Here is a 17161-nt window from a genome sequence, read left to right as displayed (position 1 = left end):
TCGACAACTGTGAATCGCACCCATTCACGGCAGGAATACTACACCCCAGCTAAACAGAGACGATACAACGTGGAAAGCAACCAAACCGTTTCGTCTAGATACCAAGGGCAACAACCACAAGAAAAGCACCGTCAGCGCCTTACGTCCCGGGATACCAATACCACACCTATGTCAAATTCTAGGACTGGGTATAAACAGAAGCGTCTGGATGTCACACCAAGTCGCTTAAACAATAAGCTCGCGGGACAAGACAGGAATCGGAGCAATAGGCAGAAGGACACCTCATACCTACCCGCTAAGGCTGCTCAACCACATCACGACAAACCAAAGCCTCTCCGGGTTAAAGGAAAGCCCATCACCTTACAACGTGCGCCTCTCAGTTCTACTGGGCGCGATGCACAAGACATCAGACGCCGCGCTATCGGCCAAGAGCAGCCTTGCAGTTCACACACTGTGCCCACCCAACCGTCTCAATCGACGAGACAACCGAGTCCGAAGCAAACGCCACCGCGAGTGAAAAGGAACAACAGTGTGAAAAGACCGTGGAGGAATGCTAAACTCACTCGCACCCCCGACTCAGAAGACTGCGACTCTGACGAAGACAACAATGCCGGGTTGACACGCAGCACGGAGTATAATTATGGAGCTGCGCCTCAGGAGGAAGAGAACACAGAGATCCAAAGACACTCTTTGACGAACGGCCGAGCACTCCAGGAGGGCAATGCCGATGATGCCTCATCATCCGATTCCAGTGCGAGTGATGCAGAATCGCATCACTCCGGGTCGTCCGGCTCGAGTTCATCTGGATCGAGCGCGACGCCATCTGCTTCGTCGTCATCGGACTCATCGGACTCGGAAGACGAGGTGGCATTACCCGAAGAACATAAATCAAACAGTCAGTGCGCAGCCTCCACGAAAAAGGCCAGTCTTACTACCGCCGCTGTTGCAGCCACCAAAGGGTCTTCTCCAACCGTGGCAACGACATCAAGACAGGTTCATGGTATTGGAAAAGGATCATCTGGGACACGTACGCGGGAGCATGTCGGCGTCTTGCCGCGCAAACAAATGTCTAATCAACGCAACACCCACCGCAAGCCTCAAAGCGGCAGCAACAGCGCACTCGCTTCAGAGCAGAGCACACGGCCAACCATCACGACCCAAACTAAGGTCACATCTCCAGCAAAACCAGGTGAAACGCACAGCCGTTCCACTCCTCCTGGCCCTCGAACGGCGATGCAAACGCCGCACCACAAGCATAGGGCTCGCGGGCAGGCAGCGAGAACGACTCCTCAATGGAAACGCAAGCCTGGTGTCGTGAACGGTCAGGAAGTACCCAATGGTGAAAAACCCAAGCTTGATACACAACAAACAACGCCAGACCTTCGTGTTTTATCCAACAACCAGGCGCAAGATATTAAATGTCGGTGGGTCGCCTCAGTACAAGTAGAAGAATCCAGCCAAAAGGCCGCTGAGGCAGCCCTAAAGGAAATCAGTTCGAATCTGCGCTCCCCCGCCAAGCCTATGGAAGCGGAGCCCCTAGAAACAATCGAAACAATCGAAACAACTGACGCGTGCCGGCATCTGACATCCATTACCGAGCCTAGAGAAGAGGAAACAATCGAAACAATCGAAACAACCGACGCGTGCCGGCATCTGGCATCCATTACCGAGCCTAGAGAAGAGGAAACAATCGAAACAATCGAAACAAGCGACGTGTGCCGGCATCTGGCATCCATTACCGAGCCTAGAGAAGAGGAGCCCCTATGCTGCCCGACCGAAGCAAGCTCACAGTTGTTGCCCTTTGATGACTCCGATTCTACTGTGGCCGTGGTGAGCCTACAGTGTATGAGAGACATGTGTAACACTACTATAAAGAAGAACACAAGCGACGAGCCCGCAGAACAGCTGCCGCAAGACGAGGTGCCAAAATACCAAAACCACAGCGAGTTGCCTCACGAGTCGCCTGACGAAACCGTCGACGATATCCTTCGGTACATAGATGTTGTACCGGCCCCAGCGACAGCAGACAATGTTGTTTTATATCAGGGTGCAATGCAACAACAACACAGCACCAGCCCAAGATTAACTGGCAGCAAGAGAAGCAGGGAGACAACCGAGGTTCCTGCGGCAAGGTAAGTGTACTATATCATCTACATGGCGAGGGTCCCACAATCTGTGTGTACATCGCCAATCGTCTTTCTAAAGCACTCACATCTAATTTGTACACTGTGTTTGTGTACAAAATAGGTTCGCGGACATGGAAACAGCCCAAGAGTCTGCAGATTACGTGAATGCATTCAATGGTGACGACGACCTTGGGTTTGCCCCGGCGAGAGCGTGGACGGACAATGGCAACAGAAGCAACAATGAGCAAAACGTACCAAATCCCAACTATGTGTTGTCATCGACATCATCACATAACGGAGAAGCCGTCACAGGCCATGGGTACTATAGCAACTCTAGTGTTTCAGATCGCAAAGACGATCTGAGCTATACCAAAGAACACGCGATGCTAGCACACGCAGCAGATACATTATCCTGCGAACGCGTGTCGCCTGTTAGTACGCCAGCTGTAGCTCCGCCGCAGCCGCCGACACTGCACGTAAACCCAGAAGACGGAGAATACCGCGAAGCACTCAAGTCTATACTAGAAGACGGAGAATACCGCGAAGCACTCAAGTCTATACTTGAGATAGTTTCCAACGCTGTGAAATGTACAGTGTGTCAATGTGCATTTAACGCCACTGTGCTCTGTGTCGACTACACGATTAAGCTAAACAGACCCCTGCAGTGTGCCTGCGGGTGTGTCATATGCTCTGTGTGCTACACGAAACACAAAGGGTGTGCCATACACAAAGTGCAGTCGAGGCGCGCTATTGTCAATGTCACTGTCAACCAGCTAGCTAGCGTGGCACACGTGCAGTGGAATCTAGAGCTAGACCAAACGGCTGCTTTCAGGACCGAAGGGGACGAAGGTGTGCGTACGATCATGCATCTGCATTGCAGTGCTCCGACTGTGGACGAACTGAGAAATGGTTGGTTCTGCACACACACACACACACACACACACACACACACACACACACACACACACACACACACACACTGCATGGTTTCACAAGAGCACACTACGCTCACTTGAACATTTTTTTTTGTCTTCCAGCTTTCGAGAGATTAATCAACAACCGAGACGAGATGGCTTTCAAGTACTGGCTGAACTCGCCCATGCCGGAGGCGATGGCCTACAGATTTGTGTGCATGCCGCACATTCCGGGCTTTTGGGATCACATCGCCATGGGTTGCCACACGCCTAACACGCAACTCATGTTGTCGCCCGATGTGTACACGCCACAACTGTTCGATGTGAACATGGGCGGTCTGCATTTCCACTGGTGCTGTTTTGTGTTTGTTGACCAGACTATACTGGCCGTGTGGTGCTCAGGGCAAACCAACACTGGTTTGGCAGAAGTTCTGCCTATCACAGACAGAAGGGACCAGAGAGTACGCCAGTTGACGTCGTCTAATGCGTTCAACTCTATGCTATATTATCTACACAGATGGATCCGCGTACACTACGGTAAAGGTGATGCGGATGTCGTTGAGGTTGTGTTTGACTGTATGCCTTCCGAGAGCTCAACCTTTGCGCATTTCATCTCTATGCTGGCAGCTAAAAGTTTAGCCTTGTCCGTGTTCTCGCCTGCGATTACACAACGCAGGGCGCAGACAGATTTGCATTACACCATCGACCACAGATACCCAGAGCAACTATTCAGTCAACCTCCAAATGATTTTGACGGGGGTGTCAAAATTGACATCAGACAAGAGTTTGGATGTCACCACGACGTGGAAATACAATCGAAGCTTTACTTTACTTCTAACGACCACAGGGTATACACTTGACACTTTCGTGTAACATAAGTGTTGTAAAACCATGAAGCTAAGTCTTTCTCACTGTACTTTTATATTTATATTTATATTTATATTTATTTATATATATATATATATATATATATATATATATATATATATATATATATATATATATATTCGTGTTTTTATATGGTTTTTGATATACATGCACAACATGTGTTGTAAACCATAAAGTCTTTCTTACCAATGTGTATCTGGTATAATTGATGAAGACAAATGCTACACTGAAGGGAATGTTTCTCGCCATAAAGTCTTTCTTACCAATGTGTATCTGGTATAATATATGAAGACAAATGCTACACTGAAGGGAATGTGTCTCGCCATAAAGTCTTTCTTACCAATGTGTATCTGGTATAATTGATGAAGACAAATGCTACACTGAAGGGAATGTGTCTCGCTTGGTGCCTAAAGCGTTATGTGCAAAAACGCGCATGCTACTGGTATTGTGTCTCTTATTGTAATCGCTGTTGTTTATATACACATGTATATAGTACATTCTGGTTTGCTGTGTAATCAAAGCGTAATCTACAAACGGGTGAGTTTGCCCATGGCAAGACAAATAAAATGACGATAATATCAATAAACAGTTACTCTGAACTTCAACAAAACATCACGTCTCCTGTCGTCTGTACAACAAGCAACTGCTGTAGCCCCGACAGCTCCGTGCTGCAGGTCGTCGGCGGGCTCTGTGCTACAGGTCGGCGGGCTCCGTGCTGCAGGTCGGCGGGCTCCGTGCTGTAGCCCGGACAGCTCAAAGCAGGCTTTATGTTGCATCTGAATTCAGTGTAGCTTCACAGCAGTCAGAACTCCTTCTCGTGTTCTGACATGGAACTATCATGGCATTTCCGCATATCTTATTACCTGAACAAAGAACCGTCCGCTTTTCGGTGGTTGGTGAAAACGCTCAGCGAAGACACTGAGTTCGTGTACGAAACCCGACAACATCAAGAGATCAAACGCGTCTTGGAGAAATACAACAAGACCGACGGGCACCCGGAGTGTCTGATCGTACTCCTTTGTCGGCATTTATGCTGCGATGTGACGAGAGAAACAATCGAAGCTTCGTTCCGAGCTATGAATCCCGACGCGCTGACAAACGACAAGCATTACAATGCGACATGTCCAACCCAACTGGTTCTGGAGGACGTCGACCACGTTCACGCCCAGCGCATGCTTTGCCAGTTGATGTGTGAACTCAGCGGCAGTGAAATCCGTAGGGTTAAAATGCTTCTTGCTTGGAACATTTTGGATAGTCGCGATTGTCTGCGCATTCCATATGGTTGGATGGAAGAAAAGAGCATCTACGAACTGGCCCCCAAGATTTTAAACTACTGTAAAAAATATTACAAGTGTGTCATGTTTGCAATCCTGAACCTTTTGGACCGTAGGGATCTGCTGGTCTACCTGGGGATCTCTTCTGAAACGGTGTTGGCCTTGTGAAAAGGCACCACTGATTGTATGTTGTACCGCTCCTATGTATCTGTGCATACATCTCATTACTAATGATGCTTTTTAATAAAAACAAGCTCTTATACACATTGACGCTCCTTGTGCAAGACTGTGATTTTTGTCTAATACCACCACACATTACACGACCAACCATGAGCGGTCACAACGATTATAGCCCATATTGGTGGTGGACGGAGAACGAGGACTGGCTTAAGGTCACAGTTATAGCGGCTCCGGTCTTCATTGTCTTGGGGTTGGCACTGATCAGCTACAAACTGTACGAAAGACGAACCCCTTCGTACATTTACAAACCGGGGGATGGCACCGCAGTATACAACGCCGTGTACAAACCCACCACCTGTGCAATGGACGACGAGTGCTGTGATGGTGGGCACTCGGTCGTCGTTGGGCCACAGAGTCCATCGGTTATGACCGTGGTAACCGAGCAAGAGGAATCACTGCTGAAACATCATCATCATCGCAAGACGGTCCAAGGCTGACACTGCTGGACCGTGTGTCTGTCGCCACACTTTTTGGTTAGAAGCAGCATTTGTGACACAGGAGGTCCGAGGAGCCCCGGGTCGCGGAACAAGCCTTCTTTGTACTTTTGTGCGGTTTTTTTTATTATGAGTATGTGCAAAAGAAGAAGACAACAATGTAATGTGAAAATGTTTTTGTCTTTATTTCATGTCTAACACAAAAATTATATACGAGTGCTATGAAACCTGACGATTCGCCTGTGTCTATTTCTTTCGACGCAAAGCGTACACATGCAGTACGCACCATACACAAGAAGTAGGACGGACACCATCATTACAAGTATCATAGACCATGTACACCACATATCCCGGCGATGAGTACACGTCGTACTGTTGTTCAGCATGGTGTATGCGGCTGGATTGCTAGATGAGCTTGTGTCTGTAAAGCCAAAGGAGAGTGTTCCCAGCCGACGCTTGTTTAGCCGCTCCTTTAGAGTCTCCCGTGCCTGTGGTGAGGAAACACAAAAGTTTCACAGAGAATTACTACACTTGTTACCGCCATTTATGTTATGGATATGACATGCAATCCCACGCCTGCCCACCGTGTTGCCCACCGTGTAGTCGTGTACGAACGCGATCAGACGTGGCATCTACTGCACAGTCGGCATCACTTGCGTGGACGTCCAAGGGTATAGTAAGTTGACATTGACATGCGTAGCGACGAGGACCCTCAGTGAAGACAAAGTTATATTTGGGCAATGGCCAATTGGTCTGCTGGCAGATTTCCTGTTGAAAGAGGCAATACGATGTGTTATATGTACAGCATATTTGCAATTGTAACGTTATGTGTGTAAATACACACAAGCAGCCTGACACACCTGCAGTTGTCCAATGTGATTATCAGACTGTTGAGGGTAGTGTTCCTTTGACCGAGGTGTCTCTGTGCAGTCGTCGGGGTCGGGTTGACTTTCTTCACACTCGGATGCTTCTAGGTCAGTCCGTTTTCGTTTATTATCGAGTACCGTGTACTCATGGAAGGGGTTGCTACACTTGCGTGCGTTGTCGTCGATTTGCTCTTGAAAAGGTTCGGTAGCCTTGGACGCCGTTTGCCGGTCGATCCTGTCCTGTAGTAACGCATAGAGCGCTTTAGCTGCTGTGCGTTTGGCCTCTTTCTTTCTCGAACCATGGCCCGTGGCCTTGAGATCTGCAGCGTTCTCCACGTGTACGTTGACAACGTGGACCAGTCTGTGTTTCACACCGGTCACGCTTTCCCTATACACAAGTTTAAGACGCATGCGAGCTGCGCGCATTTGTAATGTGGAAATCCAGTCGACGTCCATGATTCACAAAGGCCGTAGTTAATTAAATGTGTAGCACTGAGAAATTGCAAACGCTACAAGGAGCACGAGGCCTAGTTGAGCGGGTTGCGGTCTGGGAGTGACACACTAACTTGGTGACTTTTACTCTGCGCCCAGCAACAAAGCTGCTGTGAGCAAAACAAGAAGTGCTGTAGGTCGGGAACGTTGGAACTACAGGTCGGGGACGTTGGAACTGCAGGTCGGGGACGTTGGAACTGCAGGTCGGGGACGTTGGAACTACAGGTCGGGAACGTTGGAACTGCAGGTCGGGGACGTTGGAGCTGCAGGTCGGGGACGTTGGAACTACAGGTCGGGAACGTTGGAACTGCAGGTCGGGAACGTTGGAGCTGCAGGTCGGGGACGTTGGAGCTGCAGGTCGGGAACGTTGGTGCTGTGGGTCGGACAGGCATTTCACGTCACCGTGTGGAGTGTTTTGTCGTGACTCAGAGACATTTCACAAGAGTTGAAGATAAGGAGAGAGCTTATCCCACACAGCAATTGGAAACATCTCGGTTGGAGCGAGAACATAAAGCAGGGGCATTGCTTTCCCTTGTACATCAGAGCACTCACACACGGGACGAATATGCAGTTCGTGGTGACCGACAAGCCTGCCTGGTACTCAGATGAACAAAAGGACAGTCGGGCGTTCACATGCACCGACACCGTTGGTTTATTCGACCAGGTAGCCGAAGCCATGACAGTGAAAGAGTCTATGTTATCCGAGAAAAGCAAAGCGTTTCAACACAAGACGACACGGAAAATCGTCAGAGACATGGTGATCGAAGACATCGGCCGTTTCAAACAAAACCCTTCCAAGTCGCTTTTGACTGCTTTGATGGATATTATGGACTTGCGAGCCGATGGCTTAGAATGTATGTCAACCGAAGACAGGGCCGGTATGAAACAGCTAATGTTGGCTTTGAAAAACTACACCCTCTTTTACATACCCTCTACAGCGTTGAAGTCTGTCGCAGAGGACCGCGTTGTCATACCGGTCGTGACAATGTGGTCCCAAACGGACAAGGAGTTAGAGCTACGGTTCTGTGACAAGCCCAGATCGATGTTGGGCACGTACACGGTGAATTTGATGAGCGGGAGCGCTGCTTATTTCATGCAGCAGGTCCTAATCGTGCCGGGTGTCCAAAGCTTAAACCTGTTAAAGGACATAACGGGCGATAGATATGAGTTCTGGGACATGTCTCTAGAAGTCCCCACTCATCCGGATGCTCTCACTCCATCGTTCAAGCACATACAACCGATGCAGTTGTTACGCAGCGGAGAGGACAATGACAGAACGTCTGCTACGCAGACGTGTGGGGAAACCGGAGACACCATTGCTGATGTGGAACCCATGTGTTGTGTACTGGACACTGAGTCAGCTGACCTGCAAGTCAGTAAACGACCGGGAAGCGTGGACTGTTTCTCGGACGTGGACGTGATATGCGATCTGTCGAGATTCACGTGTCACGCCGGCGTGGCCAAAACTGTGTACTTCAGACGCACGGCACGCGTGGTGGGCCGTAAGCGAGGTAACATGACACCGGTGGTTTCGTTGCGCGACCAGCAGAAGGACAAGCGAACGTTATACATATCTACCACCGCACGCTTTTGCAGGGCCTTGAAACACTCCTGCGTAAAAGGTAGCGGAGAGCTGCTGCAGTGTTGCTACACACTGCTAAACGAGCTCAGCGGCAGAGAGACTTTCCTGGCCGGACCCGAGTTGCATCAGGACATAACCAATCCTGCGCTTACCGCGTTCCTAAAACGGGTGAGCCCTCCCGCCAGCAACTGGTGTAACTACACCCCAAAACACGTGGCCTGCGCGATCGAAGAGCCGATAATGTGCGAGATAGTGGATCTGGGCATCAAGCTAATGGACGACAGGGTGCCCAATGCGTTTGCTGTTTGCAACGAAGACGGCGCGTATCGCGCGCAGATTCATAGGAACAACATTGCTTTACTGCAGCAACAGTTCAAGGAAGACTGGCGCGCCCTGGCCAGCATCGACAGGCGGATTAGAGCGTCGAACAGCGGTGTCATCAACAAAGCGCAAAGGCATGCAACGAGAGACCTGTTCAGGAACTTGGGCACCCACAACATAAACGACACCTTTAAGAAGTGGCAACAGCTGATAAAAGACACACCGGCTCCGAAAGACACTGCTAGAGGCAGAGATTATAGCAACATGAAAGTGCTCTTCCACAACCTGAGGGTGTACCACAACAAAATTAACAAGCTGAAGAAGAACACCAAGACCGCCGACGATATCGACGACGACGACAACGACGACAACAGCAACACGCCGCCGGACGACGGTAACTCCAACCGCAAAGCGTCGAACGTCTCAGTCGGATCTGCCTCGCCTAGGTCAGAAAAAGCGTCGAGACGCGACGTCGACGTCGCAACCGGACCGGTATCACCGTCCCAAAAACCCTGGTGCTTTTCTATGATCGTGCCTGACAACCCCCCTTTGGGCACGTGGGTCAGAAACATAGGGACTCTATTACAAAGCGCAGCTTGGTTGTACGCAGATAACACAAGACGAGAAGCTGTGTGCAGCGTTCTCGGCTTGGAGAAAACGCTGCTGCACGAGAAATACAGTTCGGTGTTGGAACAATGGGTGTCTAGCAATCCCATCGTGGTAGAACAGCTGAACGCCCACGGTTTACAAGATAAACTGAGTTTGGCTCTGATCGACCGCTTGGGCGCCATATCGACCAAAAACTGGATAAGCAAAATCAAACGAGCTTTCACGCGTGCACCCGCAACAAAGGCCACAATTTCATCCGAGGCAAGAAAAGGCAAACGAGCTTTTGCGCGTACGCTCGCAACAAAGACCACGCTGGTGGACCGTGATCAGTGCAACAAGAAAAGCAGAGCCAACAAAACGTCCCGCTCCAACGCTGACAGAGAAGAATTGCTTTGCCAGGAAGCAATGAGCTGCGAGGATGACGCCGATGAGGAATCTGGCCAGGACGAAGAAGAAGGGGAGTACGATTACACAGCGGCCCAAGGCGAAGAGTTGCTGGCCACGGAGGAGTATGACAAGGATGAATTGTCGGGCAGATACGATGATGACAAGCGTCTAGATCAATACGACTTGGAGGACGACTTCATTGACGACAGGAGCGAGGACGATTACAGCATCGTAGAGAGTGACTCTGACGCTTGCGGCCCTGTGAAACAGATAGCCTTCGGTCGAATTGACCGCCGCCGTCGCGCTGACGACTCTGACGCTGAGTCGGACCACGACATCCCCGAACACTCTGGTGTGCATAAAGGCGCGTTATTTTCCTCTGACTCCGAGGAGGAGGAGGAACCCGCCCCGGCGAGAATAGAAAAACGACGACGCAAACACCACGGCGATGAAGATGACACTGATGGTGACGATCGACCGACGACAAGTGCAAAGTTCACTAGCAAGTCGCCCGCAAAGTCTCCTACAAAGTCACCACCTAGAAAGGTAAAGGAAACGCCGATTGATCGCTTAAGCCGTAAGACAACAACCAGCAGGAAGAAGCAGCACAAGGGCGATCGAGTGAAAGGTCCAGGCAAGTGTCGGAGAAAGTCACCTTCTTTTCATTCGGATTCGGACGCCAGTAATCCCGAGAGCAAGTGCAAGTCTCCAAAGATTAAACGCCCAAGACTGAGCTCAAGCACGGACGACGGGTCCAGTGCGTGTAAGTCTCCAGAGATTAAACGCCGAAGAACGAGCGCCCCTACAGAATACGAGTACATCGAAGACGAGTACATCGACCACGCTGCTGTGGATTCACATCGCCCTGCGGAAGACCCAGTGGCACCCGTAGAGTCCGACGGTGATCTAGAGGACAGCGTGGACTTTTGTGGACACATCGTTGCTATGTGAGCCGGGTCGAGGGTGTAACTACAAACGCCGATTGCCCCTGTGACACCGTGGCCACTATGTCAGCCGTGCGCAGAAAAGAAAAACCGTGCCCTGGTCCTCAAAGTAGCGTCATGATCAAATATTTAGAGTCGCTGGCAAAAGCAATCGATGTCAGCCAAACACTGCAACCTTGCTCTGACCGACCACCCCTCGCAACACATTCTGATCATGGCGAGCCCGCCGCGAAACGTACCCGTGTGAGCAATAGCAAAGGTACACTGTTGAAATATTTTGACAAGAAATGACATTCGTTTGTAGGCCATGTTATGTATTCAACACACGTGGATCATTGTACCGCTGTGAAACTGTGTATGTTTGTTGCCATGTCACAATGCTCTTTGCTCTTTGTGTGTATTTGAAACAATGAAAAAATAATAAACGAACACGATCACTTTGCTCAGTGTGATATGTTATTTATTATACATATAACCACTATATGTTACACCTAAAGCACTATATGTTACACCTAAAGCCCCCACTCCTACTCCAAAATAACAAGGTGGCCGACCTACGGCACCGGCCGACTTAGTCAGCCGACCTGGATACATTATGCAGCCTACCCAGCCACATTATTCAGCCACATTATTCAGCCTACCCGGCTACATTATCCGGCCGACCAGGCTACATTACCCGGCCGACCAGGCTACATTACCCAGCTGACCTGGCTACATTACCCAGCCGACCTGGCTACATTACCCAGCCGACCTGGCTACAGCGACCGACTGGGATTTACACAGAAGTTGCTCCATAATCCAGATATACCAGCGGCTAGTAGACGGCATCAGCCTTATACAGCCGTCGCACGAGTAGCCGATTGAGATAAGTAGCCAGCTGAGACACAGTAGCCGACCGGGAACGAGTAGTCATCACAAGCTTTCTAAGGCTAAGCTTGGATCGCGAACATGAGCCTAGAGAAACTCGAAGCGTACAGGCACGACATAGCCGAGTGCTACGAATCGTTATCCGACATAGTTGAGGACGCCTCGGAAGCGTTCCAAGGCTACCGCTTGGAGTGCAAGTTACTCTCCACCCCGAACCTAGTGAGGAAAACCCGTACGATCATCGATCACTGTTTGGAGAACGAAGAGCGGGCCGCTAAGTTTCTTCGTATAGTGCAGACTAACAACAAGGAGTTGTACGAGAGCATGGAAAAGCACGGGACAAAAGGTCCCCCAGGTACTATAACTCGCAAGATGACACGTTACACGCTGACTTTTAAACGTTAAATGCTAAGTCGCCCTGTCTGTTGCTTTCCACTAGAGCGAACCAAAGCCACTCACACCTTAACGGAGGACGCGCAGTCAGCGCTTGGAAGCGGACTCGACCGAGTATCGAAAGCCCTCGCCGACTACAGCTTCTTACCCAAAGTCACCGAGATCCTGGCAGCCGTGGACCACATGTTCGCAGAACGCGTGATACTGACAGAAGAATACGAAGACTTTCACGTCGTGTTCCGCAGGGGCAATTCACGGCTGCTGGATATTCAGTTTACGTGCTACAAGTGGCAGACAGTTTATCAACATGATAGAGAATACATAATTGATGCGTGTGAAAATGCAATGCTGGACATGATTCGCATGCTGCTCCATAATCCGGATATACCAGCGGTTACTAAACACAGCATTAGCCTTATACTGCTCTCACACAACATGCACATATATGGCCTGGATGACTGGGAGGCGAGCACGGTTTGCATGCGGATCGACTGACTGCTGAATAAGAGTACGGAAAACGTGACCCTGAAAGTGTGTGTGATGTTTGCTGTTATTAGCTGCCTTTGTAAAGCATTTCGAGTGTTGTACGTTGGAATTGATGATTGTGAAATAAACAGAAATTACACACACACAAGTCATAGGCTCGGTTTATTCCCAATTTTATTAGCACACAGATACATACCACCCCCCCCATGTACATAAACACACAACTTTCATACGTAGCACAACGCAGCCACCCCAAAACTTACGCCGTTTCGGCAAAAGTCATAACACTGTTCTCGTCTACACGGAAACCATAAGCTTCGCTTCCTTTTGGATGCGTCAAGCTCCACAGGTCGTACACATATTTCATGGTTCTGAACGTCAGCGACGATCGCATCGGAGTCCAACTGGCTTGCGTTTTGTCAGGGATCTTAGCCATGAAAGCCAATGTCTTATAAAGAACGTGGTACTGTTCCAAAGATGCGGCGCGATCTTCGTTATCCCACGCAGCCTTTAGATCGTCACACCAGCTCGCGAACCGATCGTTCGCACCAACCTTTAGAAGCCCCTTGGGTCCGAGTCCTCGGAACGTGCGGGTGTAATCCGTACCGAACAGGATAAGAAGGACGAGGAGTTTATGTTTTAGCCGCCGGTACTTCGCGACGTCTTGCTTGACGCGAACGTACAGATGAGAGCCCATTTTGGTCAGTCGCAGGTACCTGCCGTGACTGAAGCGAGGCACCTTGCCTTCCATGTACAGCTTGCTAAGTTTGTTCATGCGTTCGAGTAGTCGCTTTGAGCTCGCGACACACGCGTCGTCCTCCGCAGTGAGCTCTCCCCCACATCGTTTGTTATTCACAGCAGAGCCCTCAGAGGCCACGGCGTCGTGACATGCGGGTAACAACTCAAAAGTGTCAACGAATGCCGATTTCGATTTCAACCCCCGCGGACCCACCACGGCAAGGCGTGCTAGTATCTTGCGCGCAACTTCGGCTTTATCCGTTGCATTTAACTTGAACACTCTGGTGAGAAATTCGCCGTACACGGAGCCTCGTATTCCACTCAGATAGAAATACCTAGCTAATCGTTGCGGCAACGTGGAGTCTTGGTCTTTGTCCGCCACGAGACTTTCCCACTCTCCGTGCAGGAGCTCGAGCTCTTCTTCCCCGAGGTGATCGTCGTCTTCCGCAATGTCGTACAGCGTACGGAATCTGGGCCTGCGGGCTTCGAAGTCCGCGTCAGTTGTCCGTAAACCGCCAGGCGCCTCCGCGAGCAGGTCGCCAAACGCGGAGCTGTGCATCGGTCGATTGCTGTCGTAGCTCGTGTTGGCCAACCGCAGTGTGAGCCCTTCGCGCCCGCAAGCCGTGAGCACGGCTATCACGTCTGAGTCTGCCGTGCATACCAGAACAGTGCCCGGAAGAGCGTTGGCCAGTTCTACCATCAGAGTATCGGCCTCTGTGCTCGAGCTCTTCCGGCACGCGCCGTCCAGAAACACGAGGTGTCCCTCCAGAGGTCGATTCGCAAACGACGCCACGTACGCCCCGTGGACTCCGGGCGGTCTGGCTACGGTTCCGATGCCGTCGACTTCATTTTTCAGATGCAACACCACGTCTTCGTTGTTAGATTCACACAAGATGTCACGGGAACCCCAGTCCCGTCCGGTGACCAGAAACACTGCCTTTTTTGCCACGTTGGTGTCGCGTAGCAGTTTCAAGGTGAGATAGTCTATAGCGTCCGCGTTTCGTCTACAGAAATCCAGGTGGGGCGCAAGCGGGTAGCGGTCTCTGGTTTCTCTAACCGCCGGCTTTTGCGCTCCCCGTCCGTCCTTTACCAGAATCAGACACTCTGACGTCCATCTGTCTCGATTGTAATGTTCCGCCAGTGTTCTTGCCATGTTTTCGATGGACGCTAGCCGATCTCCTTCCACGTAGTCGCTAGCCTTGACCTTAAATCTCATTATCAAATGGTCGATTAACATCCAGTCGTATCGTTCCGTGGGTCGCTCTATCACATCGAACGGCGATAGATGGGGATTCGCGAGCATAACGTGCAGCGCCTGGTTCTTCAGTCCCATTGTCAGACGTCGTCCTATCAACTCGTCGCGGCCTGACTGGCGTTATTATAGCAGCCGCACTCACGGGCACACACACGGGCACACACACACACACACACACACTTCAGTGATCAGGCACGCGTTGTGTCGGCTGCTGCGGAGGCTGTTGGTCGGAGTGCACTTTGTCGCGTTTAAGTTTCTTCTTTTCTTCGTTGAAACATATGTTCCTGTGGCTTAGATCTCCCGGGTTGACTTGTGAGCAAAGGTCCTCCGTGTACATAGTATCGCTTCTGTTATATGACCTCATGTGCACACAAGTAGGAGCTAGACAGTTGAGAACCTGTGTGCAGAAACATGTCAGCCAAGGGAAATTACGCCTCATGCTTTTCGATACGGTGGGCTTGGTACAGCTCCGTATTCTAACCAAATTCGTCCCGGGTCTCACTATGACCAAGTGGGCGGCGGAGCGCTGAGCCGCGCTGGGGTAGGTGACGGAAAACATCACCCATGTCAGCCACAGCTGGGTGTTATAACGCCATAGCGTCGCTTTATCTAGAACGTCGCTATGCCTGGTCTTGAGCTCTAGCAACGCCACTGTGTTTGTGACCGTGTCGTACGCAACCATGTCGATTTCGGTGTAGAACCCCCAGTCTGGCTGTATGCCCTTACACCCGGCTACACAGCGGTTATGGTACGTGTACCGCTTTTTTGCACCCGAGCAGCGGTCGGGGGACGGTATGCCGGCCACTCGTAAGCCTCCGCAAATCGGACGCAGGTGCAAGGCCTCTAGTTGCGTGAGGATAAGTTGGGAAACTGGACCGACCTGGGGTTTGGTTTTTTTCCCGTTGAATACATCTTTGCAATCTGCGTCCACCGCCACTCCGATGTGCGTTGACATACGTGTTTTATCCCACACCCGTCTACACGCCGCTACGCTAGGGACTTTGCTATACGTAAATATCCGCAGCACACCAGCCTGAAACTCTGAAGCCTTGCTCTCGGAGACGTTCAGTTGTTTGATGTAGTCGACGACCCAGTCCAACTTACTTTCGGGGTTGCTGTGTCGGTCTTGCAGCGCTCGTGTGAACACGTCCATGTTTATCAGGTTATGGTTTCCTCGCCTTCTCTGCTGAGCCATAGAGTCCAGCGTTCTCGTTATGCCTTGCACTTTGTACCACCGATGGTCATTCGTCGACTTCGCGTGCAGGCAGCCTGACACGGTCTTGAATTCGATCGTCGCGTTTCCTAACATCGTCGCGCAGAGCAAAACTAACAGCGGCCAGTTCGGCAAAGCGTTGCGTATCGGCCGACATGGTGTACTAATAGTCAGTAGATACTAAAAAAAAAAAACCCCGCACGTTCGCCAGACACGTTACACGCAACGACGATGAACCGCAAGAGAATGCCCGCGTTAAAGTCGCTCGTGTCGAACGGCAAAGACATGTTTGCGGCAAAATTTGCGCCCGTGTCGGGCGCCGCAGCCTCGTCCATGGCGCGATTCACAGGCCGCCTCGGAAGCTCGATTGCTGTCATAACATCTCTCATCGTGGGTTTCCTGACGCTACCAAATAACATCATGTATTTCCTCGACCATAAGCATTCGTCCAAGCTGACGTACGACAACGACGACGACAGTAACCAAGAGCACAGATACGCTTACATTCACGCTGGGATTGCTCTGGTCGTCCTAGGGTGCCTTGCCATGGTGGTGAGCATAGTGCTAAGTTACTTCGCCGCAATCAGCAAACGGAAGGTCGACGCTTCGGCCGCCACTTCTACCAACCCTGTCACACGGAGCACCATGACTGTGTACGCGTGCTTGGCGATGATGAACGTGGAACTGTTTATGGCCGTGATCGCCGGGTGCATGGAGTTGCTATATCGTCCCCTCACCAGTAACGAGCATAGGTCGCATAACGTCGAATGTGCTATTGCGGTGTTCAACATCATCATATACGCGATGTACGTGGTCACCATGATACTTACGGCATCCGTACTGCGAGGGAAACACGAAAAAGAACACAGTGACTCTGACCCCTCGGATATGACGGACGTTGTGACCAACATGGCAGTGCCGCGGGAATATGTCACCAGAAATTCAAACCTGTACAATTCACCAACTGGTTATATGATGTAGTGCTATTCTGTTGTTGTTGTTGTTGTAGTGTGCAAAAAAAAACAGCAATAAAGATTCACGCCTGTGTAGGATACCAAAGTCTCTTTTTATTGTTGTTGGTTTAATATCAATCACAGTGTTGTAGATCAAGTTCAAATTGTAAAATGTCCAA

The 17161-nt window shown here is 50.6% G+C and overlaps 2 protein-coding genes across 2 annotated transcripts; one reads left to right on the top strand and one right to left on the bottom strand.

Annotated features, from left to right (window-relative positions):
* Positions 1 to 2257: 2257 nt before the first annotated feature.
* Positions 2258 to 3900, top strand: LOC147336628 (uncharacterized). The gene is made up of 2 exons (XM_086285516.1): positions 2258 to 3035; positions 3164 to 3900. The coding sequence occupies exons 1-2, from the start codon at positions 2258 to 2260 to the stop codon at positions 3898 to 3900; spliced, it is 1515 nt and encodes a 504-aa protein (XP_086141642.1).
* An 11097-nt stretch (positions 3901 to 14997) lies between these two features.
* On the bottom strand, positions 14998 to 16125 carry LOC147336627 (uncharacterized). The gene has a single exon (XM_086286214.1). It carries the CDS (start codon positions 16123 to 16125, stop codon positions 14998 to 15000), a length of 1128 nt encoding a protein of 375 aa, XP_086142340.1.
* Between the last annotated feature and the right edge of the window lie 1036 nt (positions 16126 to 17161).

Source organism: Aulonocara sp. 'chitande type north' Nkhata Bay, linkage group LG3 (assembly GCF_057382095.1).
Source record: "Aulonocara sp. 'chitande type north' Nkhata Bay isolate Kocher_YH1m ecotype deep benthic linkage group LG3, A_spYH_male_GT1.1, whole genome shotgun sequence".
NCBI lineage: Eukaryota > Metazoa > Chordata > Actinopteri > Cichliformes > Cichlidae > Aulonocara > Aulonocara sp. 'chitande type north' Nkhata Bay.
Note: the sequence above shows the minus strand (reverse complement) of the source record. Positions and strands in the feature narration are given on the sequence as shown.